This window comes from Mirounga leonina, unplaced genomic scaffold (assembly GCF_011800145.1).
Source record: "Mirounga leonina isolate KUSES-001 unplaced genomic scaffold, KU_Mleo_1.0 Mir_154, whole genome shotgun sequence".
NCBI classification, from domain to species: domain Eukaryota; kingdom Metazoa; phylum Chordata; class Mammalia; order Carnivora; family Phocidae; genus Mirounga; species Mirounga leonina.
In genome coordinates, this window is record NW_023270389.1 from 42,445,290 (window position 1) to 42,470,194 (window position 24,905).

At 41.0% G+C, this 24,905-nt stretch overlaps 2 protein-coding genes across 2 annotated transcripts in view; one reads left to right on the forward strand and one right to left on the reverse strand.

Moving 5' to 3' along the window:
* Nucleotides 1–258: 258 nt before the first annotated feature.
* RGSL1 (regulator of G protein signaling like 1) overlaps nucleotides 259–24,905 on the forward strand; it is a gene marked incomplete at its 5' end in the record, with an annotated part of 133,358 nt that continues 108,711 nt past the window's right edge. The window contains one exon of the mRNA XM_035010382.1: nucleotides 259–358. Coding sequence (XP_034866273.1) covers nucleotides 259–358 — 100 coding nt within the window. The remainder of the gene's footprint in view (nucleotides 359–24,905) is intronic.
* Nucleotides 7,334–8,223, reverse strand: LOC118013748 (transmembrane epididymal protein 1-like). Its single transcript, XM_035009565.1, has one exon. The coding sequence runs from the start codon at nucleotides 8,150–8,152 to the stop codon at nucleotides 7,334–7,336; it is 819 nt and encodes a 272-aa protein (XP_034865456.1). The 5' UTR covers nucleotides 8,153–8,223.

The following is a 24,905-nucleotide window of genomic DNA, read 5'->3' on the forward strand; positions in this document are numbered from 1 at the left end:
GGAGCCCTGCATCGGGATTCCTGCTCAGCAGGGAGCCTGCTTCTCTCTCTCTGCCCCTCCCCACCACTCGTTCTCTCTCTCTCTCTCTCAAATAAATAAAAAAAAATTTTTAATGGCATCTAGAGAACTACACTATAAACTTCTTAATAGCTGTGAGGTTTTAGTATGATGCTTTCCAAAAGCATTTTTTAATTTATTCCCTTTCTGTTTAGGAGGGATATCCTCATCATCATCAACAAAAAATGATTGCAACTCACCTTGCTGCAAGGCAGAAATACACCACAGGAAGAAAGAAAGCCAGAGGCTGGGAACTCAAGCAGAACCACACAGGAAGTGTGGCCCTGGAAATATGCACAAGGTCAGAGATAGCCCATCTGTTCATGGGCCAAACTTTCATCTTATTTCAAGTAAGAGTTACTAAGCCTTGGGGTTTGTCATTGACTTACCAAAACAAGGCTCACAGAAGATGGAAAACAACATTCTAATTTCTTAGTTTGAAAGGATATATGTACTTTATTTCTCTTGGCACACCAGCCCATAATTTTCCTCTGAATTTTTCTAAAATGTGAGCTTTATACCTCATTGCCTAATTATGACTTAGGTTTCACAGTTTATATAACTGATTCCAGGTACTTTTCAACGATCACATTTCAATAGCTGCAAATTTCTTTTTCTTCTGGAAACTTTTGGCAAGGTGGAAGTATATACTCACTTTACCTCTGCTACACCTATTTCTTCCTTTATGACTATGCAACTAACTCATACGCATGGCTGAGGACAGAACTCAAGGACCCTGAGTCTGTTTTTCCATAGAACATTTCTCTTCTAAACCAAGTATGCATGCCCAAATTAGGAGTTAACCTTTGCTCTCTCTTGTTCAGAATTCTTAATTCTGTAATTTGGGAATTCCATGGTAAATTTTAAAATTCTCTGTGAGAGATACAGCTATCTCACCACTGAATACTCTTGCTCCCCTCCCACAATGTAGGGTGTTTCTGGGACCACACTTCCCAGCCACTCAGTGACTGAGTTTGGGCCAGTGGATTGTGTGTGGAAGTGATGTACACCACTTCAAGACAGGGCCTCTAGAAACTTCCTTCACTTCTTCACCCTTTATTTTTCCATATCTACTGGCTGATTACAGAGGACTGTGAGACACTAGAGAAGGACAAAGTCACAAGATGGGAGGAGTCATATCTGAAAGACCAGGTAGAAGGCTTATAAGCTTGGGAGAAATAACCTTCTTTTGTGTTAAGCCAATAAGATTTAAGGATTTATCTATTTTAAATCAGTTAGTTAGTATACATTGTCTGCCAAGCCTCCAAGAGGCCCCTGGAAGCTCTTGTAAATTCAACACTTGGCTGTCAACTTTGATGTGACAAACTACCTGAAGGGTTATGTTGATTTCTCCCAACCAGTTCTCTCCTCTGCCTTCGGTATCTCAAAGTCTAGAATTATTCTCATGTGCCCTGTCCATGCCACTGTTTCTGAAGCCCAGGAAATTAAGTTCACAAAGGCTGCCTTATGATTATAGACAGAGAGCAAAAGAACTTGATAGCCCTGAAGCTTCTCATTCTCTCATTAGGATCCCTGCTTCATTTTGGTTACAATCTTTCAGCAATGGGCCACACATCTTAATGAGATACAGTGTTTCTAATCACTGACCAATGCTGGATACACCTTCACCCAAAACTAATACCAGCTATATTAGTTTTCTGTTGCTGCATAACACATTCACATAAATTTAGGAATTCAGGCGAGGCATTGATTATCTCACAGTTTCCATGGATCAGGAATCCAATATGGGTTTGCTGAGACCTCTGCTGAGAATCTCACCAAGCTGAAATCAAGGTGTTGGCTGGGGCTATGATTCTGATCTGAGGCTCAGTGTCCTCTTGCAAGCTCACTGACTATTGGCAAAATTCAGCTCCTTGCTCCTTATTATAAGTTGGCCTGTAATTATGTACATCTTTGTATGTTTCTCCTTATTGTATTGCTAATCCCTGCATAGTACCTGGAAAATAGTAGCCGTTTAGGATTTTTTTAATAAATTAATTTAATCCTTTGGTTATCTTGATTGAATTTGGAAGATCCCCTTAATTTATTACCCACAGGTTTACAAATTAGTCTCTTTCATTGTATGTTCACATTTGTGAAATTCAGTTGTAGTTTTTCTATTGTCACTATTCTGAATATCTGAGGGTGAATTGTATTTAAGGATTCTGGCCTCCTATGCAATTGCTCCACTGGTGTTTCAGATAGGGTCCCAACAGGAAATAGAAGGCAACACAAATTGGTATAGTTCAAGGAGGGTTTCATAAAGGTACTTCTTATCCAGATGTCAGCAGGGTGGAAGGAGACCACAAGAGATAGCTGAGTAACAGTTGGGGCTGTTATTAACTCTAGTCCCCAAGGGACATGGAATAGGAGAAGTTCTGGTATATGCAAGGACAGTGTAGTGGGTTGAATGATGGCCCCAAAAAGTCCTAACCCCTAGAACCTGTGAATATAACCTTATTTGACAAAAGGGTCTTTGTAGATATAATTAAGTGAAGGATCTTGAGATGAAATCACCTTGGTTTTAGGGTAGGCTCTAAATCCAATGACAGGTAACCTTATGAGAAAGTCTGAGGAAGATCTGAGACACAGAAGCACACAGAAGAGAAGCTAATGTGAAGATGGAAGCAAAGATTGGAGTGATGTATCTACAAGCCAAGGAACGCCAAAGACTGCCAGCAGTCATCAGAAGCTAGGGGAGAAATATGGGACAGATTCTCCCTGAGAGCTTCTAGAAGGAATCAATACCTTGATTTTGGACTTCTGGCATCCAGAACTGTGAGAGAGTAGATTTCTGTTTTAAAGCCACTAAGTTTGTGGTAATTTGTTATGGTAACCTGGGAAACTGATACTAATGGTGTCATGGGGTCAGGGTACTGCCAGGCTTAGGTTACCCCAGAAGCAGAAGCTAAAAGCATAAAAACTCTAATCTGACTCTCTTATCCATCCTCCTCCTCCTGGGGTTCATCACTGGCCAAATGTTGCTTGAAGCCAGAGGATAAGGAGCTCAGTGGTGTGCTACAGACCAGGGCAGTCTCCTGGGAGAGAGAACAGGATGGAGGTGAAAGGTGAATTTGGAGGGGCAAACTGGAGATATACAGCACATCTCTTTTTAGGTTTAAGGTAGGGTAACCATAAATCCCAGTGTGTCTGTACAGGTTGGTTTTTACCTGTTGTCCCAGTGCAAATATTAATTTTGCCTTTTCTTTCTCAAGTATCCAGGTTTGAATGATAAATTATATATGGTCATATTAGTTATAGGTTAAAATCCAATCGGATTAGTATTCAAATGGATAGAGTGTTTTCTGTAGGATATGTTAAGTGAAGTGAGTCACCACACCATCAGGACACCATCTCTCCTGATTGCTCCGTGGTCCTGACCATTCTTGGCAGGTGTAAGGAGAAAAATTAAGACCTTCTGAGGTTAACAAGAACATACCTGTCTCCAAAATCTGGATCATACACCCCATATTTTTTGGAGTTAGCTTTTTTCACTTCATCTTGGAGATCTTGATGTCAGGACATACAGATCTCTCTATTCTTTTTAATTCCTATATAGTGCTCCATAAATTATTTAACAATTTCCCTACTGGTGAATATTTATTATTTAAAGTTCTTGACAGAAAAAAAATACTTCAGTGACTGTTCTTGTATATGCTGTTCATATAGATGTATATTTCCAGACGAGGTACTGTATCAGAATTCCTAGCTACAGACAGTAAGAATCTGTTCTGTCTAGTTTAAGAGGAGGAATTTATTTAAATAGATAAGTTAGTTCACAAAATGGGCTTAGGTTGCTGCTTTTGGCACTAACCCCAGAACTACAGGGCAGACTAGTATAATGATGAACATGGGTTCCTATCTTAACCACTTCTCTTCCGTTCTCAGAAACGCCATGGACAGCCAATTTCCTTACATTGCTCATTTGTGAGTTGAAGTCTTAAGTCACATGCCTGTACCCTAGCTAGCTACAAGGGAGGCTAGGGATTAGAAATAAAAATCTACCAAAAAGGCAGGCCTGATAATGCGGAAATTGTCCAAAATGTTGGGAGGCTCTTGCAAAGATGGTATTAGGCTTATATGACAAATGTTCACTGCAGACAGCAAGAAGTGGAATTGTTTGCTTGAAGGATATGTACACTTTAAATTCTGGCACACTCTGCCAAACTGACTTCAAGGAAACATAGACAGTGTATGATAATTCCCTACATCCCTTTCCCTACATCTTTTCCAGCAATGGATAGTATTATTTCTTTAATACTTTTGACTTTTTTTTTTTTTTGACAACCTGACAGTGAAAAACAAGATCCTACTTTTTAAAAATCTGCTTTTTCTTAAAATTGGTTAGATTAACAATTTTTAAAAAATGTTTGTTAGCCATTTGTTCTGAGACATAGTCATTTCTATCTTCGCCCATTTTTTTTTAATATTAGGTTGCTCTTTTGTCTTTTTGTTTTGTTTTGTTTTTAAGATTTTATTTATTTATTTGACAGAGAGAGAGAGAGAGCACAAGCAGGGGGAGCAGCAGAGGGAGAGGGAGAAGCAGGCTTCCCACCGAACCGGGAGCCCGATGTGGAGCTCGATCCCAGGACCCTGGGATCATGATCTGAGCCAAAGACAGACGCTTAACTGACTGAGCCACCCAGGTGCCCCTGCTCTTTTGTTCGTTAATGTTTGAACACCTCTATATATTCTGGGCATTGGATTATTATATGTTGAAAATATTCTTCACAGTGTCCCTTTTATCTCTTTCTCTTATGTCTTTTAGTTATAGGAAATCTAAATAAAATGGGTAATATTTTCAGAGATTTTCTCAAGAAAAATGTTCATGTCTTTCATTATAAAATATCTTTCAATCCCTTCAAAATATATAGTCTTGTTGCTCATGTTTAACTTTTCAGTCTATTTATAGTTCTTTGTGTGTGTGTGTTGTATGAGGTAAAACTTAAGCTATTGTTTGTTTGTTTGTTTTGTTTTTCCAAGTGGAGAGCTAATTATTCCTTGCATTATTTGAAGAGACCATTTCTAACATGTATTTAATTCTCCCACTACATATTTCTGTTTCTGGAGTCTCTGTTTCATTACACTATGTTGATGAGACTCTATGATGATACTCACTCCTACACCACAGTTATAATTATTGAATACTTATAATGTATTATAAAAGTTGACAAAGCAATTTATTCCTCATTTTTTTTTCTTCTAGGAAAAAAAAAAAGACCTAGGCTCTTCTCTATGTTTCTTTCCCAGATGCATTTTAGAGTAGGTTTGTTGAATTCTATTAACTCACGTGGAGAATTTTTTGACTGGAAGTACATTTAATTTAAATATGTTTCTGTAAACTCAGGTATGTTACCTGGAAGATATGTTTTATGGTGTATTATGTTAGGAGAAATTCACTTATTATTAGAGATTTCCTTAGCAGTTTAGAACTGGGGCACAAATAAATTGTTAAGAACGATGAGGTGTTTTCTGTATTTCTTCATCATTTACCATAAGTATATTAAAAAATGGCAATAAAAAAATTGGAAGCACCCCCCCCCAAAAAAATGGGAAAGCACTCAGGAATTAGGTGTAACAGGAGAAACAAGAAGGATTAGAAATACTCAAAGAAACATGTTGTCTCGGGCTCTGCTCTGACCTGTACCCGGAAATGTAAGCCCCAGCCAGAAGTGCAGGGTACCATCAGCCTCTCCATACCCCAAGGAGCGAAGGGGGTGAGATAAATAAACCCTTTAGGAGGAAGGGGTATAATTGCACTGTTCTACTGATGCACACTGGGTCTCCTTGCTGCCTACTTTCTCCCCATTTCCTTGTCTGGATCAGTCAACAGAAGAAGGGACTTGACTTTCAGACCTACCAGCTTAAGTCTCTGTCCTGCTTCTGACCAGCCATGAATCCTTGAACAAATTAGTCTGTCGGAGTCTTAGTTGTAGAAACTTCTGGAAAGCCAACAGGAGGTACCCTATGCAAATATACTAAGCAATAATATACAGAGAAACTATTTCAAATAGGTCAGTGGGGTTTTTTTACACACAGACCAGGAAGAGAGTGGACCCACCATTCAGATGATTTGAACTTTAGACTATAGAGGCCTCTCTGAGAGTTCATGGGGCAGTCAAACATTATATTTAGCAGAGACAGGAAAGGGAGGCTCTGGAAGCAAGTGAAACTTTATGAGCATCAGTCATGTAGAGGACAATGTTATATCCTGGAATATGCAAAGCAAATCAGGTAACTAGGATATGATAGATTCTCCACTCTTAAGGAGCTTGCCTTTCAGTGAGGCAAAACTTGCCCATGAGAAACAGGACACAGCTGAATATATCAGCACCATGGGCAAAATAACAGAGCAGAATTAGATAAGTTCTGGAGTTTCAGATCAAAGGACCATAAAAAATTTTTCTAGAGAAGGAATTCTTTGTGGTAGCAGTGCAAGGAGATTTAATGCTGAATATAAAATAACTCTGTGTACTAAATATGTGACTGGCACTGGCTTTTTCTAAATCATACACTATACATATTATTTGGCAAAGACACAAGTGTAGCATATAGTAAATTAGAATCTAGTAGATTGCTGGTGGGACTTATGGTAAACAGTAGCTCATAAGTACCTTGCTTTGGCTAGATTAGAAGTCAGGGATAAGATATGTGATGGCATTTAATGAAAATTTGGCTTATGGAAACTTGAAAAATTGTGATATGAAAGTACTGACTCTCACATGTATGTACAAAATTTGAAATGATACGAATCTATCCAAGTAAAAAGGTATACATGAGATTCTTATCACTTCAGCCAGGTGGGATAAGTGAATTGTACCGCATCTGTTTCCACATGATGTTGTCACTTTAGTTGGAAAATAGAAATACCCAACATAGCAGTTTTGATTTGTGAGGAGTCTTTATTCCTTGAGTAAAACCTGGAGAAGTAACTGGTGATGGCATGACTACTGGACTCTGCTCTCCTCCCTTTGAAAGCCTCCCTTATATTACATCCTCTGTCTGCCATGGCTTTTCTTGCACACTCACCTACCCCCCTGGTGCTCTCCCCACCCCACCCCCAATCCCATCAGCATCCCTTTCTCAGGCTCCTCTCTCCTCATCTCCTCAGCAATTAGACATTCAAGGGCAGGAGATGTACCAGCAGATGGAGACCAACTGCACTCCTTCATGGCCATTACCTTCACTGGGGACCAAAAAGGGTACAGTGCACATGTCTGAGAGAACCTGCGAGGAGGAAGATGGGTGGACAATGTGCCAAGCATTCTAGGCTGTCTCAGGAAGGGTTTTTGGAAAGGAGAAGAGCCTGATCATCTTTCTCTGATGGATCCACTTCCTGCAGCAATTTGTAGAGGGATCCTACAGTGCTCTTGTGATATGGAGCTTCTTTGGATCCCATCAGCTTCAAGCTGGTACCGTAACAATGATGCCAAAGGGAAGAGATGCCATAGATTCCCAGCAGACACAAAGCATTGATCATCACATGCCAACAGAAGAAGGTGGTGATGAACATGATGTCGCTGATGTCATCATCCTGCCATGGGTAGCCAGTGACTGGCTTGTACAGAATAAAGCCTGCCTGTATCAGCCAGGAGCCCATCATCAGAAACAGAAAAGTCTCAATCAGCAAGAGGTGAAATGTGTCAGGAGTCCACAGCTCTATAGTCAACACCAGCATCAGTAGGAACACCACCAAGATGAGCAGACGGTGTGTCTGAAGCTCTATCCCTGTTGAGTCCTGGACATGTGACATCAACAACAGCAGGAGCACATAGAAGGTCAGGGCCAGGGTACCTTTTTCTAGAAGGACACACCTCTGAGGCAGCAAGTTCTTGCTCATGACATCGACACAGCCACTGAGGGTGAGGAGGATGAACATGGTGAGGTGCTGCCACTCTTTGGGGTACAGAAATCTTAGTGCATTCTTCGTATCCATGAGTATCATCACATCAAGACAGAAGACCACATAAACCATTAAGATGGAACCAGTCACTATTTTCAGCAAACCTCTATAGGATATTTTCCACAGCCTGGCCCATATTCCTTTATTCCTGGGGGAGCACGAAGGATAGAGGAGTGAGTCATTGACTATCATGGCCTTAAAGACCACTGTGGCCTGATACAGTCCATAAGAGAAAAGATACAGCCCTGGGCATAAATGACCTATGAACTTCCCCATGAAATTACAGATCTGTCTTACTACAGAGTGAGGACCAAAACTCAGGACCTCTCTGCTCTCTTCTCCGTTGAGGGCCCTTCAAGTTTCAGACTGCATATTCAGAGCTAACTTCTACCTACTTTTATCATCTCCTTCTGCCCACTGTTCCCAGAGAGAATGCAAAGTTCCGGACAGGAGCCTATACTTTTGGTGATATGAGTCTCATTGTTCCATTCCATTCTAGTACACTGGGAACAAACTGACTTCTGCCAAAAAAAGGAAGATGAATATTTCCTAGTATGCACCTGTGAGAATGTATGCTCTCATGAGCTCTGTGTTTGGAGTTTTGAGATGCTTCTGGTCAAACTGTCTCTCTCTCTCCCATGGCCTGCTTTCTTCTGTTCCTGTCTAGTGCTTAGAGGAGCAGTAGAGAGGTACATGAACTGGAGATTACCCAGAAAAGGCCTGGGCTACTCACAAATATTTGTGCATCTTTTAAGAACCCATACTCACATCTTTGGCCATATATTGAAAGCAATTATATTCTTTCCAGACATGGAAAGTTATAAACTTTTGGGGATGTGCTCATGTATACACACACTGAGCATCTACCTGGCCTCTGTATTTTACTATAACAGATTTGGGGGGACCACCAAGAAAGCCCCTCACCTGCCCCCAAATCTCTTTCTAGTGGATAGTAGATAAACTTGAAAACCCACTTTTTGAGATCAATTTTGGGATGTTAAGGTGTGATTTGTTGTTAAAAAGTAGATATGTTTAGACAAGTAGATTCAACGAGCTACTTATATTTAATGTGAATGAGCTCATAAACTTTATTTTCTAATTATCATTTACTATGTCTAATACATATAGGTAGAAAAAGTCCTAAGCAGTAGATGACAGCCAGTTACATCTAAGGCAATGCATCCAGGACAAGAGTCTTCATTTAGAGGGAATCGTAGAGAACAAGGTATAGGGAATGTGAGGCAGGCCCTTGGCAGAAGTGGTTCTGGGTTTATTGCAGGAGGTACATGGAATAGGAGTTACTCTGACAGTGTTAAGTGTGGGGAGGAGGAGGAAGTTCATCACTCAACATGAAGGTTGCTGACATCACAGTCTTCTGCATAATGATTTGTCCTTAGGGTAGAGCAATGCTGTGGGGCAGAGAGGCAGCACCTGTATGAGGATAGCACCCCCAGTGGGAGGAGGGGTATTTACACCTAGGTCACAGCACTGATTCTGAGCCCTCACCACCTATCTCCCTTTCCTAAACCCACTTAATCTCAGGGGGGAAAAATCCAATCTGTCCATGCTCTTGGGGATGAAGGCCATTTCTTGATAGTGGGAGAGTGAGGATTTGGATGTAAAAGTGCTGTATAAGAGAGAGCTGAAGATTGCTTTACAGAGGGACTTGACTTCCTTATTCCATTTTAATTTCAACTTTCCTTTCTTACACAAGCATGGCATACATTGGCCAGCAATTCACTATATTCATTTCCTTTTCTTCCTTTGTGCATTGATAAACTACATTTCCTACCCTGCCTTGCAGTTAGAATTAGCCTTGCAACTGAGTTCTAGCCAATGAGGTATAAATGGAAATGATACAGATTACTTCCTGGTCTCGCCCATAAAATCCTCCCTCACATACTCTTCCATGTTATTTTCCTTTCTCTGGCTTTATACAAAATATCACAGCTTACTATGTATTGTTGAGGATGGAGGAGCCCTAGGATGGAAGGAACAGGTTTCCTGGATTACTCCTCCTAGGAAACTATACATTGTTCAGGAACACTAATTTTGGACTATAAATAAACAAGGAATGAACTGTTTTTCTTGAGCAATGGAAATTTTCACATCTGTTTGCTATTGTAGCTGGAATACCCAAGCAAATGCAAAACTAACACATAGCCTTTATAGAAAAAATTTAGAAAAATCCATAAGCAAAATGAGAGAAAAATAAACACCTGCAGTTCCAAACTTGATGATAACCATTGTTAACATTTTGCTGTAAAATCCCAGCTTTGGGGGGAAAAAAATGACTGGAAATTGAGAGACCAGGATTCCAATCACAGTTTCCCCCTAATTGGCTTCTGGCTTCTCTATTAAAGAAAAGAAAAACTGTGACATCTGTGTTCTCTAAGATGAGAGGAGGGGATGGATGGGGAGGAGGAGGGAGGGAAACACTTGGGGGGTTTTGCATAGAAAGGAGTAATTTTGTCACCCCACAACTTTCCTTTTTTAGCAAGTGGTCAAAACACCCAGGAAACATCAAAGAGCTAAATGCTCAGGGTGAGGAGGTACAGAGGAAAGCCAAGAGTATGACATTGTGATAGAGTGGACTAGGGAGGAGAAATTTCTGGTACTCTCTGGTTCTTGCCTTGACCTGGGAAATTGTTGAGCTGCTCTGAGGGGAATTGGCTCTCAGTACAGCAAAACCCATTGCTCTACTAAGTATTTACCATCAGCAAAGAGCCAGTGTGTTTCTGAGTAGCCCATTCTAGGTAGGACAGGTGTCAGAAAAGACTATTTGGGGTCACTAGTAATGTTATCTCCAGCACCTCAGTGCTGTGAGTTTAATGGACATAGTAGACACTGAGCGACAAGCAGATACCATTCATCTCCCGACCACCACATTTATCTCCATGTTTGGCCACTCCTGGCAGCTGTGAAGCAGTGGTCAGGAGAGGAGGGAGATGAGCAGCACTGACCCAATAGCAACGTTAGGTTGGAAGTGGCACCTATGGGGACAAGTAGCTCCACTTAAGGTCCCATCTGGGATGCTCAGGCCCCCCACCTTGGCCAGGCACCAGCACTACATGTTGCTCATTAAAACATGAACATCCTGATCTCAGGCTTTGAAGATAGGAATCACCCGTCCCAAACCAGACACTGCCCACAAGTAGCCAAGAAGAAAGCCAAAGGTGGTGAATGATTAGCGGAACTGGCAGACAGCTCCGGAGTCTGTGGACAATGAGTGCCTGGACAGCTGTTTCATGAGGGAAACTCCGCTTGACCACAGGAGCCCCTGGAGGTCCTTCATGTCCTGCCTGTTCCACATTGAGATGCCCCTCAGACCTGCCTTCCCACCCCCATTCTCAAGGAGCCTCAGGCACATACACTGATACTTGTGGTATGAAATGCCAGGGTGAGCAAGAATGTCCTCAGGAAGTTAGTGAACACGAATTTACTAAATGCTGTGAGATAATCTTGTCCTCACAAAGCTTACAATATAATTAAATGTGTAGTATACACGACACACACAGAAAATATACAAACAGACATTAATTACAGAATTATTTAGAATTAGAGAATGTCATGCTGAGTGGTGTATAGAGTGCATTTTAGAAGATTTCATTGACTGGAGTTGTCAATGGGGGAGGTTCAAGTTTAAGCAGAATCATCCCTAGATATGTCCTAGAAAACTGTCAGTAACTCAGGAAATGTTCTAGTGTCAGATTCTTTCAAAAGCCTTTATACCAATTTTCAAGGAATCCTTCATTTCTTATTGTTACAGGGCAGATATGGCTAAGAAACCAGGATAGCATATGGGTTCTAGAGTGGCAGGGTCAATCAAGTGCTTGGCCCACTGGTCTCTAAGTCAAGGGCACTAATAGGAGAAGGAGTAGAACTGGGACAGGACCGGGTAATGGGTGAGGCTGAGAACTTTGACCTCCTCAATTCCTTTGGACCTGCCTTTCTGATGGAGGAAACCCCTCCTCCCAACTGAGAGAAGTCTTCCTCTGCATGAACACCTTTCAATGTCTGCATCAGGGAGAGTCCTGTCCAAGGGAATGCCAGTTTCTGTAGGACCCACTCCCATCACTCTTAATACCTCCATATCCTTAACAAGACTAGATCTCAATATAGCCCAGACAAGGATGTACAAGACCTAGTCTGAAGTGGGAGAGGAAACCAATACACCAAAAAAATTATAAGGCCTCACCAATCAGCATTAGCAAGAGTGTGGGGAGCATGGATGTGAATAAATTCTAAAGATGTTTGACCATGTCAAGTGAAATTGGATTACTGATAGAGCCAAAGTCATCAACATGAGTTTACTTTCCTGAGATTCTGGTATAAAAGTCTGCTAGGTTGGCCAAATGAAACCTGGACTTAATGGTGGCTTACATTCAGTGAAGTTGACATACTGGAATTTCCCTGGCAAACTCTAGAGAAGCACTGCCAAAGAGAACTTTCTGCAAAGATGGGAATTTTCTATAATCTGTCCTGTCCAATATGATAACTTCTAGCTCCCTGTGGCTCTGGAGCACTTGAAATGTGGCCAGTGCACCTAGGGAACTGAATTTTTCCTTTTAATTATTGAAATTTAACTAGCCACACGTGGATAATAGCCATTGTATTGAAAGGTGCAGTTCTAGTGTAGGAAGTCTGAAGGCTCAGGGGAATGGCAAGGACACTTTGTTTTTTATCTAAGTCCATTCTAGCTGCATCCTACAGGTTTTGAAATATGCAGTGCTCTCATGACCATTCACTTTTCAATTTTTACATTTCTATTTTTATTTTCTACTTAATCCAAAAGTTATCTAGGAAAACATCTTTTAATTTGCAAACAAATTGCATCCTTTTTTAATTATCCTTTTTACATTGATGTTATTTCTGCTTTTTAAAACTACATCATTTTTCTTCATAAATGCCCCATGAGAAGTATTTGAATATTCTATATTCCTATTCATTTTGATATGATATGATGACTTCTGAGATGGCTGTATTATGGGTTTTTTTTAAAGGTCATTTTTTAAAAACATTTTATTTGTTTGTTTATTTATTTATTTATTTGAGAGAGAGAGAAGGAGCAGGGGGGAGGGGCAGAGGAAGAGAGAGAAGCAGACTCCGCACTGAACAGGGAGCCCAAAGTGGGGCTGGATCCCGGGACTCCAGGATCATGCCCTGGGCCAAAGGCAGACCCTTAACTGACTGAGCCACTCAGGTGCCCCTGTATTATGGTTTTTGGACTATGACTAAATTTGTTCACTCACTTTATATTTCTTCCCATTTTTATTTTATGCATATAGCTGCCCAATATTAATACATTAAATTCATAATCATCATGTCTTCTCGGTGAATTGAATATAATAGAAGAAAACACATTTGTCCCTTTTAATTATTAATGATTCTCATCTTTAGTTTTCTTTTGTCTGATATTAGCATTTCAACATCTACTTTCTTTTATTATTTTTCTAGTATACTTATATGCTTATGTTTTCAACCCTCCTGTGCCCACTGTTTAAGCATGTCATGTACTTAGCTTAACTTTGTATTTTAACCTGTTCTGAAAAGTCTGTTACTTCAACAGGGGAATTTAAGATACTCACTCTTACTGTGATCATTGATATATTTGGATTTCTTTTATGGTTGCATGTTCCTTTTTTGGTCCTGACCCCAGTTCCTCCTTTGAAAATATTTCCATAGGAATGAGTAACTTACATTTACTGGATTTAAAATTTCCACTGAAATAAACATGTCTGTTAGAATTGAAGGTTTGGGGACTTGAGATTGGTGACACATTACTGTGTTTCTTTGTTCTCCAACTTCCCTCACCCCTTTGGCTCCTGCTTTGTTAAACTTTACAAACAATCCTGTGGAATATTGGAAACTTGATGGGCCACTGGGCATGTCACATAAGGTCAAGTTGTCCTTGGGTTCTTGTGGTTCTTGTAGCACCAGTAGTTGAAGTGACACCCTCTATTCTTTCATTCCTCATAAATGAATTTTTATGTATGAAATTTAATAAAAATCAAGGCCTCACCTCACCAGTGTCTCATTCAAAGCCGCACCATCCAATGCACCAGTTATGGGTTAGAATCTTTTCTTGCCTGCTAAGAAAGGCTAGAACATTCTGAAATATCCTAAGAAACAGTAGAGTGAGACAGTTAGTAGTACAGGAGTACTCCGCCTTATTCCATGGTTGGAATTTTATTTATTCCCCATAAGTATAATATAGGGTCAATAATAATATCTCCTCAGGGGGTTACTGTGAGGATTAGAAAAAAAAATATTACATGTAAAAACATTAGGCACACTCCTTAATACACAATAAAAACTCAGAAAATTGTAGCTGACATTGTTAGCAATTATCTTAGTCCACACTCAGGACTCTAGACAGACAATTTTCATACAAATTGCTATTTCCTTATTGCCCTTCCCCTTCCCTGAAGGAGAGCCTTGGAGCTCATTGAAGACTCATGAAGAGACATAATCTACTTCTCTTGGTATTCTTAGCATTCCCAAAGCTGACTGAAGATGTGAGTCCATGAACAGAGGATTTGGGGTTTAAACAGGTGCTACGGGCACGGCCTCGTACTGGCAACCTCTGTCCCATGTTTACGTTTTGTCTGCAGTTGCTGCATTAAGAAGACCTGACCTTAATGAAATATTCAGTCCTAGACCTTTTCATGTCCCAAATTAACTTTAATGAGCAAACAGGGAAAGATCAAGAGGCTGCGACTGGAATTTAGGGGAAACTTTGAAGCAGAAGCCAGGATGGGGTAGATGCCCTCTGGAGATGGGCCAGCGTTTGCCTTTGATGACAGTGAACCTTCAGATCTTGTTCATTTGAGCTGCAAACAAGGTGCTCTGAGAAATCAGCATACCTGAGATCTCATCTTTTGCAATGCCTCTGTGTTCCTCATTCAACAAACATGTGTTGAATAGCTACTATGAGCAAGAAATGTGCTCTAAGGCTTTTATTATATGCTTTGGTTAATATCAAGGTGGATAAGGCACTGTCACAGTAGAGGAAATAAGGTACACACAAATGGCCACATTCTGTGTTGGGACTGGGAGGGTGCGAAGACTGTGACATGTCCCAAAAGAAGTACAAATTTCCACCAGATGGAGGAAGAAGCAATTGCTTCCACCTTGGAGGGAACGAAGACTGCTATATGCAGGAAGGTACTAATAAAAAAACATGTAGCCATAAGGGCTTGTCAGGAAGGGCTTCTTGGGGTCTTTTCTTTTGAGCTTTAAAAGAAATGATGGAGTTAGAGGAGGAGTGTAGAGGTGAGAGGGTGTTTCAGGCACAAGCCAGGGAACCAAGTTGGTCAGATGTCTGCCAAGCCAGGGAGTTTTGGGGGGTTCCAAATAGGAGGCTTGAAGAGGAGGACCTGGAGACACAGCTGACAGAAAACCTTGAATGCCAGACTATAGCATTTATTTTGAGTCTGATGAATCAGTAGGGGGCCAGAGATCTTGAGCAGTCAGGGACATGATGGGAATATAGCATAATTATATTTTTAACTACATGCTGTGCTTCTATTCCAAGTGTTGAAGTTGGGCGGGTTACAACTCATGTTCCAATCTAATGAGAAGCACATGTTTTTATGCTAACTCCAACCTTTAGTTTCTTCTCTAGGCTAGGACAATCCTAGGAATAAAATTCTAGGGATAAAGATTAATAGAAAATAGAAACTCACTTTAGGGATTTAAGGAGGTATGGGGAGAAGGGGTCCTCTGAATAAGCACATTTGATGTTGGCTTAAAAACAGACTGTTTCTGCAGAAATCCAGGGTCTGCTGTCTCAGCTAGCCCCGTTAGCAGCTGTTTCTGGTTTCTGAGGCAGGGTTGTGTACACCTTAATGGCGTCTCTCCCATTTCCACGAATCAGGGTGAGGAAACAGTGACCTCACAGGATATTTTAGAGTCAGGGCCATTCATCTTGTCACATATGGCCTTGAGGTTCTGACCAGGTATGATTGGTGCAGTCCCAGGACACAGGGGAATGAGTGGTGAGGATGGGTTTAAGTGGCTCCATCTGGACCTGAGTTTGAATTCCAATCTTTTACCTCCTGCCTATGTGACCTTTGGCAAGTCCCTGAACCTTGATTACTTTATCTGTCAAATAGAGATGATGCTGATTGCAAGGATTAGTTATCACCAGCATTTGCTGATAAGAAGAATATTTATTACTGCCATTAGTTTTTAAATTCTGTCCAGGCAATAAATGATGGAGTAAATGGAGAACAATGGGGGAGAAGCAGAGTTTTAGGCTGGAACATGATGGTTCCACCAAGATAAACCCCTCTATGCCTCAAATTATAGTGCACTCTTTGGCAATCCTATTTTGTTCGCAAGGTACGGGTTATAAGGAAAGCTCAAACAGGAGATTGCAGTCATTTCTGATTTATTTTTTTAGATTATTAGATTATATCAATAATCTAATTATCAGTATCTCTTTGGATCCTGGGGCTTTTTACATAGAGGGATTAGGCAGGTGCATAGCTGCAGGGAATGAGCAGGCAAAGAAAATGTAAATAGGTGACTTTGGACTCCCTAAGAAGCTTCAACTGTAGCTTTCTATTAGATCATCACTGCTGGCTAGGATGATTGAGACACCAGATACGTTTCTATGAGTGTGAGAGCCTGGCTTGCCCCATTCCACCATGGAAAAATTGCAATAGCCAGCTACATATGGGCAGCCACAGGAACTCAGCATGGCCAGTCAGGGAGTTGAGTCTGACCCCTCCATCTGGAAACGAGTTTGAATTCTTCTTCAAGTAGAACTTTGAAGGCTGGCCATGAGAACCAGGGTCCGGGGCAGCCTCTGTGCCTGTAGAGAGAGGTGGAGAGACAGCCACACACCAAGGTGTGATCTGAAGGGCCTTCTAGAATCTCTTCTAAGTTGCCTCTTCTCTTTTCCTGATCTCCATGAACCAAAATTCCTGAATTCTGTCATTGTATGGAGAGCCAGACCTGGGATCTGGAGCTCAAACCCAGACTCTAGCATTTATTAGCTGGACTTGTGATAATAAGTTAGCCTTTCTTTCTTTTTCTTTTTTCTTTTTTTTTAAGTAGACCCCACACCCAGCATGGAGCCCAATGCAGGACTTGAACTCATGACCCTTGAGATCAAGACCTGAGCTGAGATCAAGAGTCAGATGCTTAACCAACTGAGCCACCCCTAACTAGTTAGCCTTTCTCATCATTAGTCTCCTCATTCTCAAAGTGAAGATAATAATTAGCATTATTATTAGCATAATTTCAGATATTTTTGTGAAGATTAAATGACAAAAAACTATAAAGTCGAGAGGCACCTGGGTGGTTCAGTCAGTTAAGTGTCAGACACTTGATTTCAGCTCAGGTCATGATCTCAGAGTCGTGTGATTGAGCCCCTTGACGGGCTCCATGCTGGGCGTGGAACTGCTTAAGATTTTCTCTCTCACTACCCCTCCCCTGCTCATGCTCTCTCTCTCTCTCAAATAAATAAATAAAAATAAAATCTTAGGGATGCCTGGGTGGCTCAGTCAGTTGGGCATCTGCCTTTAGCTCAGGTCATGATCCCAGGGTCCTGGGATTGAGTCCTGCATAGGGCTCCTTGCTCAGCAGAGAGCCTGCTTCTCCCTCTCCATCTGCTGCTCCCCCTGCTTGTGCTTTCTCTCTCTCTCTCTCTCTGTCAAATAAATAAATAAAATCTAAGAAAATAATAATAGACAAACTGTGGAAAGAGCCGAGATGCCCTTCAATAGATGAATGGATAAAGAAGATGTGGTCCATATATACGATGGAATATTACTCAGTCATCAGAAAGGATGAATACCCAACTTTTGCATCAACATGGATGGGACTGGAGGAGATTATGCTAACTGAAATAAGTCAAGCAGAGAGAGTCAATTACCATATGGTTTCACTTATTTGTGGAACATAAGGAATAGCATGGAGGACATTAGAAGAAGGAAGGGAAAAATGAAGGGGGTGGAAATCAGAGGGGGAGATGAACCATGAGAGACTATGGACTCCGAGAAACAAACCGAAGATTTTAGAGGGGAGAGGGGTGGGGGGATGGGTTAGCCCAGTGATGGGTGTTAAGGAAGGCACGTATTGCATTGAGCACCGGGTGTTATATGCAAACAATGAATCATGGAACACTACATCAAAAACTAATGATGTACTGTATGGTGACTAACATAACATAATAATAATAAATTAAATAAATAAAATAAAATCTTTAAAAAACCCACATAAACAATAAAGCCTAACTCAGTGTCTGTCACAGAGTACCTCAATAAATGTTAGGAACAAGGAGATGTAAGAATGTTACATTGGGATAATAACAACATTTTTAGAAAATGTTTTCCCAAGCATTATCACTGTCATTTTTCAAAACACCCTAATATATAAGAAGAATCATCACTCCTTTTAATTAGATCATTGAGGTTCAGAGAAGCTATGTGACTTCCCAAGTTCATGTCATAAGAAAAATTAGGATTCGATGGGGTGGTCCAACTTCAATGCCAATTTTATTTTATCACCACATGCTGCCAGCATGAATGATTGGAAAGAAGGGGACAGAGCAGTATTGGGAATGGGAGGGCACACAGAAGGGAAAACAAGAGGGCACCCAAATCCGCGCTTTTATGCGGAATTAGATGTTAACTAGTGGAATCTCTGAGAATAGAGCTGTAGTTACATTCAACTCACCTTTGAAAGATCATATATAGGAACCTCAAGTATTCAGAATGTAAAGAATGTCCAAAAGAAAAGAAAGGAGCACCCCTAAAATTTTAGTTTGAGTTAATGTTCTAAGGTTAAAGCAGTGACAACTATGCATAGAGGTACCTAAAAATCTCATTCAAAACCAATTTACTCTCTCTATATATGAAATGTTAATTTGTCTTACTGATTCATTCCCTAGGTCATAGATTAGAAGCAGCATAGCAACTGAGGAAGAAAATTCACATACTGATAGCAGATAAGAACTAGTTGGTGGCCTGACAAGAGAAAAAAAAAAAAAGAAACTGTGACAAGCGGAATAAAACTTAAAAGAATTTAACAGTTTGGGTCTAAGGGTACATACTCGCAGTGCTCCCTCCCCTGCTTCATGGTGTGCCTTCCTATATGATGGCCCGAAGAAGATAACTGAGCCATAAAAAGATAAAAAAGTAAAATATATTCATCATACCTTATCAAAGGTAGCAGATATGTTTTAATATATTTTAGCAATAATCATGCAAAATAGTTTTAAAAAATTGAATAAAAAGAAAACCTATTTTTATTCCAATTTCCTGGGCAATTGGATGGCAGACAAACTTAGGTTTTATTGTCACTAAAAAGTAATTCATTTGCGGGCGCCTGGGTGGCTCAGTTGGTTGAGCGACTGCCTTCGGCTCAGGTCATGATCCTGGAGTCCCAGGATCGAGTCCCGCATCGGGCTCCCTGCTCGGCGGGGGGTCTGCTTCTCCCTCTGACCCTCTTCCCTCTCATGCTCTCTGTCTCTCATTCTCTCTGTCTCAAATAAATAAATAAAATCTTTAAAAAAAAAAAGTAATTCATTTGCATAAGCATTATTAAGTGCAGAAGACCAGTGGGTCAGATCTCAAAGTCATGGCACATCCTTTTCTGCTACGAAAGAGTAAGCCATTAAAAACTCACCTTGAGTTTTCTGTTTCTGTGCATCAGGAAGACCTGGTGGGACTTTTCACTTGTATGTTGTGTGTGTCCCTGCTGCAGTAAAAGTTCCCCTTTCTGTCCTGGGAAATGAGGTAGAAACTCATCCAGAAGGAATAAAAGATACTGTCCTGCCTACGCTGACAGGGTGGCAAATAGGCCTTTGTGTTCCTAAAGTTTGGATCCTCCTCCTTGGGAGGGTGGACGTCCCTCTTTTTGTCCTGAAAATGCAGACCCTTCCTGGTGGTGCTCAGACTCTTGAAGCAGAAGAGTCTGAACGGACCTTTGGGCTTCAGGAAGTTGAAAACGAGGAGCAGCCTGGTCCTGGAGGAAATCCCAGGGACTGGGAGTAAATGCAATCACTTCTTCTGAGTAGGGCCTTGGAGGGGACATCAGGGGCCTGACAGGCTTGAATGGAAGAGACAAGGTCCTGGGGCCCAGGTAACAAGCACTGGTGTCTGAGGCCATACCGAGTGACTGTGTTGCTCAGAGTGGCCCTCCTTCAAAGGCCTCTGCTGGCTTGAGCAGGGACTGGACTGTGGCAGCCACTACCTTACTGAAGCTAAATCACCAGAAACATAGAGATTCAGTGCCCCTCCTGAGCTGGAGGGGCAGGGACATTGTTGCTGTATGAACAGCAAGAATACCGTATCATGTCTCTCCTCTATCAGAACAGAAAGGCTGTTTGACAGACTTATGGGACTGCATTAGTCATGGGGTTCTTGGAGAAGGAGGGGGATAGGTAGCGGTAGATGATGAAGGATCCATTTCCTGACAATCTGGTAGATTGGGGCTGGAGCCAGTTGTATTTTCATTTCAGAAGTGAGTGACATTACTTCTGTCCATAGGGTGTGAAACGGTTTATGTATAATTTTTTTATATCTGATAGTTAGGAGACCAGGGAAAAGGGCTAGATCTTCTCATGTCTGGTGTTCATAAAACCAAACCATCCGTTCTTATGGCTATTCAAAGGAGATGAGTCATTTTGATGCTCTTCTTCTTAGCAATCCCATCTGCATCTACTAGATTTGGCACTGTGATGCCTAGATTTGGCACTAGTTAGCCAGCCAAAGGTATATCAGAATAGCCTTGTGTTGCAACACATAAAAATCAAGTCTGGGCCCTGGATGTGCCTCCGAGAGAGGAAACTTGCTTGAATTCCCCATCGTGAGAAATGAGAGCTTCCATACTGCGTGGAGTACTTCGTAGTTTTTAGGGTTATTCTGAAAGCTGGTCAGCATCTTCGGCTGGCTAACTTGCTGGCTGAAGCATCACAGTGCCAAATCTAGTAGATGCAGATGGAATTGCTAAGAACACTTCAGGGGACTTCAGGTTCTCAGAAGGCCTTAAAGTAATAGACCCTCTACTTCCCTCACATGAGAAATTGGGCTCATTGTGGGCTTGAGTCTCTTAAGCTCATGATGGAGATAATGTCAATGAGAGTGGGTAGGTCCCCTTAGTTATGATCATTAACACAGATTATGGGTTTAGTGGGATATTTCTGATGGCTGTAACCCTGACTTAAGTAGTTAGGATTTTCTGTAATTGGCTCCCTTATGACTATCCTCCCAATGAAAGGGGAAATCAAAACCCTTTTCATTTGCCTTCCAGCAATGTTGCAGTCCAGCAATGTTCTCTGATTTCTCATGAGTATTGTAAAGCTCCTGTTGCCCTCCAGCAATGTTCTCTGATTTCTCATGAGTATTGTAAAGCTCCTGACAGGAATGGATGTGGGAGGAAAGAGAGTTAGTTACATTAGGGGCCCTCCTATCGGGGCAACCTCAGCCCCCAGAGGAGGCTCTTTCTAGACTGTGGAACACTCTGTCCCAGCCCCATGCACACAGTGGCTTGGCTGGACCAGCAACACCACGCCCTCAGAAGAAAGCAAAGCACGCACCTAGATGTGTGAACTGCCACAATTCAAACACCTTTGCTCCCTTTAAAAGATGAGCTTCTCTTTAGTAACTACTGTAAGGACTTATGTTTTTGGCAACATAACAGACTGATCTAACCCCCCTCCCACCTCCACAGGAAAAGACATGGGGGATAAAATAAATAAGATGTAGCAGAACAAGATTATTATTTTTTTTATCCAAGATCTAAAGAACAAACTCCCAATCCCCAGGTGATACAACTGTAGCGCCGACATAGATGGCAAGACTGTGAGTTGATTCTGTGGCAGGCAGGGTTTGACCAGTCCCAGATAGAGGCCCTATTAGCTGAGGTTTTCATGCCAATAGGGGGACAGGAGTTATGGGCTTGGGCTCAGACATTGGGAAAACTAAAACACAGATTTCTACATAAAGACTGGATTTGGAAATGGTCCTGTCCGTGTAAAAGAGACTAAACCAACTCTTCCCACCAGCTCAGGAAGTAAGGAAGCTGTTCTCTAAGAGCCCAGGGTAGAAAATAAAACGAGGCCCAAGTGAGAATCTGAAGCCTCTCTGAATTCACATTATTCAAATATGGGGGGTACAAGAATCTCAAGCCATGAAATTAATGTAAAATATAGTTAGCACCAGCCTAGTGAAACTCATCGGGTGTCCAGCAGAAGCAAATGAAACTCCAAAAGGAAAAAGTAACCCCAGGAGAAGTGGGTTCACAATCAAATTTATGGCCCCCTGCGGAAGGAGACTGTAGTAATTTGCTAGAGGTGATGTAACAAAGTATCACAAACTGAGTGGTTTCAACAGAAATTTGTTCTCTCACAGTTCTGCAGGTGAAGAATCTGAGTTCTAGGTGTCAGCAGGGTTGTTCCTTCTGAGGCTGTGAGGAGGAGTCTGTTCTGTGCCTCTTTCCTGGTCTCCGGTGGTTCACTTGCAGTCTTCAGTACTCCTTGGCTTGTAGAAACATCACCTCCATTTCTGCCTTCATTTTCCTTTTTTTTTTTTCATTTTATTTTATTTTTTTCACATTTTTTTAATTAGGTTCAGAGGTAGCATTCAGTGATTCATCAGTTGTTTATAACACCCAGTGCTCATTATATCATGTACCCTCCTTAATGTCCCTCACCCAGTTACCCCATCCCCCACCCTCCCCCCAGCAACCCTTAGTTTGTTTCCTGTGATTAAGAGTCTCTTATGGTTTGTCTCCTTCTCTGATTACGTGTTGTTTTATTTTTCCTTCCCTTCCTCCATATTCCTCTGTTTTGTTTCTTAAATTCCACAAATGAGAGAAAACGTATGTTAATTATCTTTCTCTGATTGACTTATATCATTTAGCATAATACCCTCTAGTCCCATCCCCATTATTGCAAATGGCAAGATTTCATTCTTTTTGGTGGCGGAGTAATATTCCACTATATATATATATATTCCATATCTTCTTTATCCATTCATCTGTTGATGGACATCTGGGTTCTTTCCATAGTTTGGCTATTGTGGACACTGCTGCTATAAATATTGGGGTGAAGATTTGTATCTTTGGGGTAAATACCTAGTAGTGTAATTGCTGGATCATAGGGTAGCTCTAATTTTAACTTTTTGAGGAAACTCCATACTGTTTACCAGAGTGGCTGTACCAGCTTGCATTCCCACCAGCAGTGTAAGAAGGTTTCCCTTTCTTCACATCCTTGCCAGCATTTGTTGTTTCCTGACTTGTTAATTTTAGCCATTCTGACTGGTGTGAAGTGGTATCTCATTGTGGTTTTGATTTGTGTTTCCCTGATGCCAAGTGATGCTGAACATTTTTCCATGTGTCTGTTGGCCATTTGTATGTCTTCTTTGGAGAAATGTCTGTTCATGTCTTCTGCCCATTTCTTGACTGGATTCTTTGTTCTTTGGGTGTTGAGTTTGATAAGTTCTTTATGGGTTTTCGATACTAGCCCTTTATCTGATATGTCATTTGCAAATATCTTCTCCCATTCTGTCAGTTGTCTTTTGGTTTTGTCAACTGTTTCCTTTGCTTGCAAAAGTTTCTTGTCTTGATGAAGTCCTAATAGTTCATTTTTGCTTTTGTTTCCCTTACCTTTGGAGACATGTCTAGCATGTCTGTAGCTATGGGCTCCATTTTAAATTCCAGTTCTTCTGTGTACAAGTTGTATGACCTTGAACTAATTACTTAATTCTCAAAACTTCTGTTTCTTCAACTGTAAAATGGAAACAATTATTTTTTGCCTTCTTAATAGCCCCCTGCCTCTTCTTTCATCCTAATGAAACATCTTCCTCCCCTATCCCCAATTTTTTTTTTTTTGTGCTAGTTACTCTCCTCCTTTTGCTGTGTATCAGAGGAGGTGGGCCTGGGCACCAGCCCCAGCTGCAGAGAGTGAAGCAGACTGAGCCCATTGGTGATTCTCTTGTTGGTGTTGGGTTTAGGTGTGGGCATGAAATCCAGGTCCAGTCAGGGAAATGTCCCCATCATAAGGAAAGCCTTTATGTATATATCTATATATGTCCAGACTGGGTGGCTTTATACCCATAATGAAGAAAAAAGCTCTCTTCTCTGCCTCTGGACATTCTGTAAGGATGTGCTGTTTGGAAGTGTGGCAGCAGCTTGAAACCATCATGGTTGCTAATCTGTGAACAAGACCAATGAGAATGGTAGAGAGAAAAACTAGAGAGAATCTGAGTCCTTGATGACTTCACTTGGTCACTGTACTAACTAGCTCTGGGACTGCACTACCTGTGAAGTTCTTGTTAAGTGAGAATACATTTCTTAATGTTTGAGTCAGTGGAATCAGGGTTTTCTATTATTTATATCCCAAATATCCTAAGTGATTTATTACCTCATAGATTTATGTGAATAAATGAGGTAATTCCTATAAAGTGTTTAGCACTGTGAAATGTTAACAATTATCATTAATAAAACACTTCATTGTGGAATTATTTACTGCTTTCTTCTTTACTAAGATGTGTCATATTTCTCCAAATATATATATGAGAATATTTTTGACCAGAACCCAAGTTTCTGCTTCTTTGGTGCCCAATTCAGCTACCAAACAAAACACAAAGTAGACATTTAATATATATTTCATGATTAATATATATATTAATATATATTTTTGATACTGGCCCTTTATCTGATATGTCATTTGCAAATATCTTCTCCCATTCTGTCAATTGTCTTTTGGTTTTGTTGACTGGTAACAAGGGTAGGGAGAGACTCCCCATCCAAGTCAGAGCAAAGGAGGCTTTGTAAAAATATATATATATATTTATATATATATATATTTCCCTAAATATAACCCTGATGGACAATCTAACCCAGATGCCCTTGTGTTCGGTGGAGACTGTGTCCCCAAGAAGAATGTTTTATTTTGCCACTGGGTGGTGAATATCAAGAGAATCTAAGT

What these genes read in the sequence shown, in the direction of transcription:
- LOC118013748 (XM_035009565.1), bottom strand. Translation starts at nt 8,152, where the DNA reads ATGATAGTCAATGACTCACTCCTCTATCCTTCGTGCTCCCCCAGGAAT.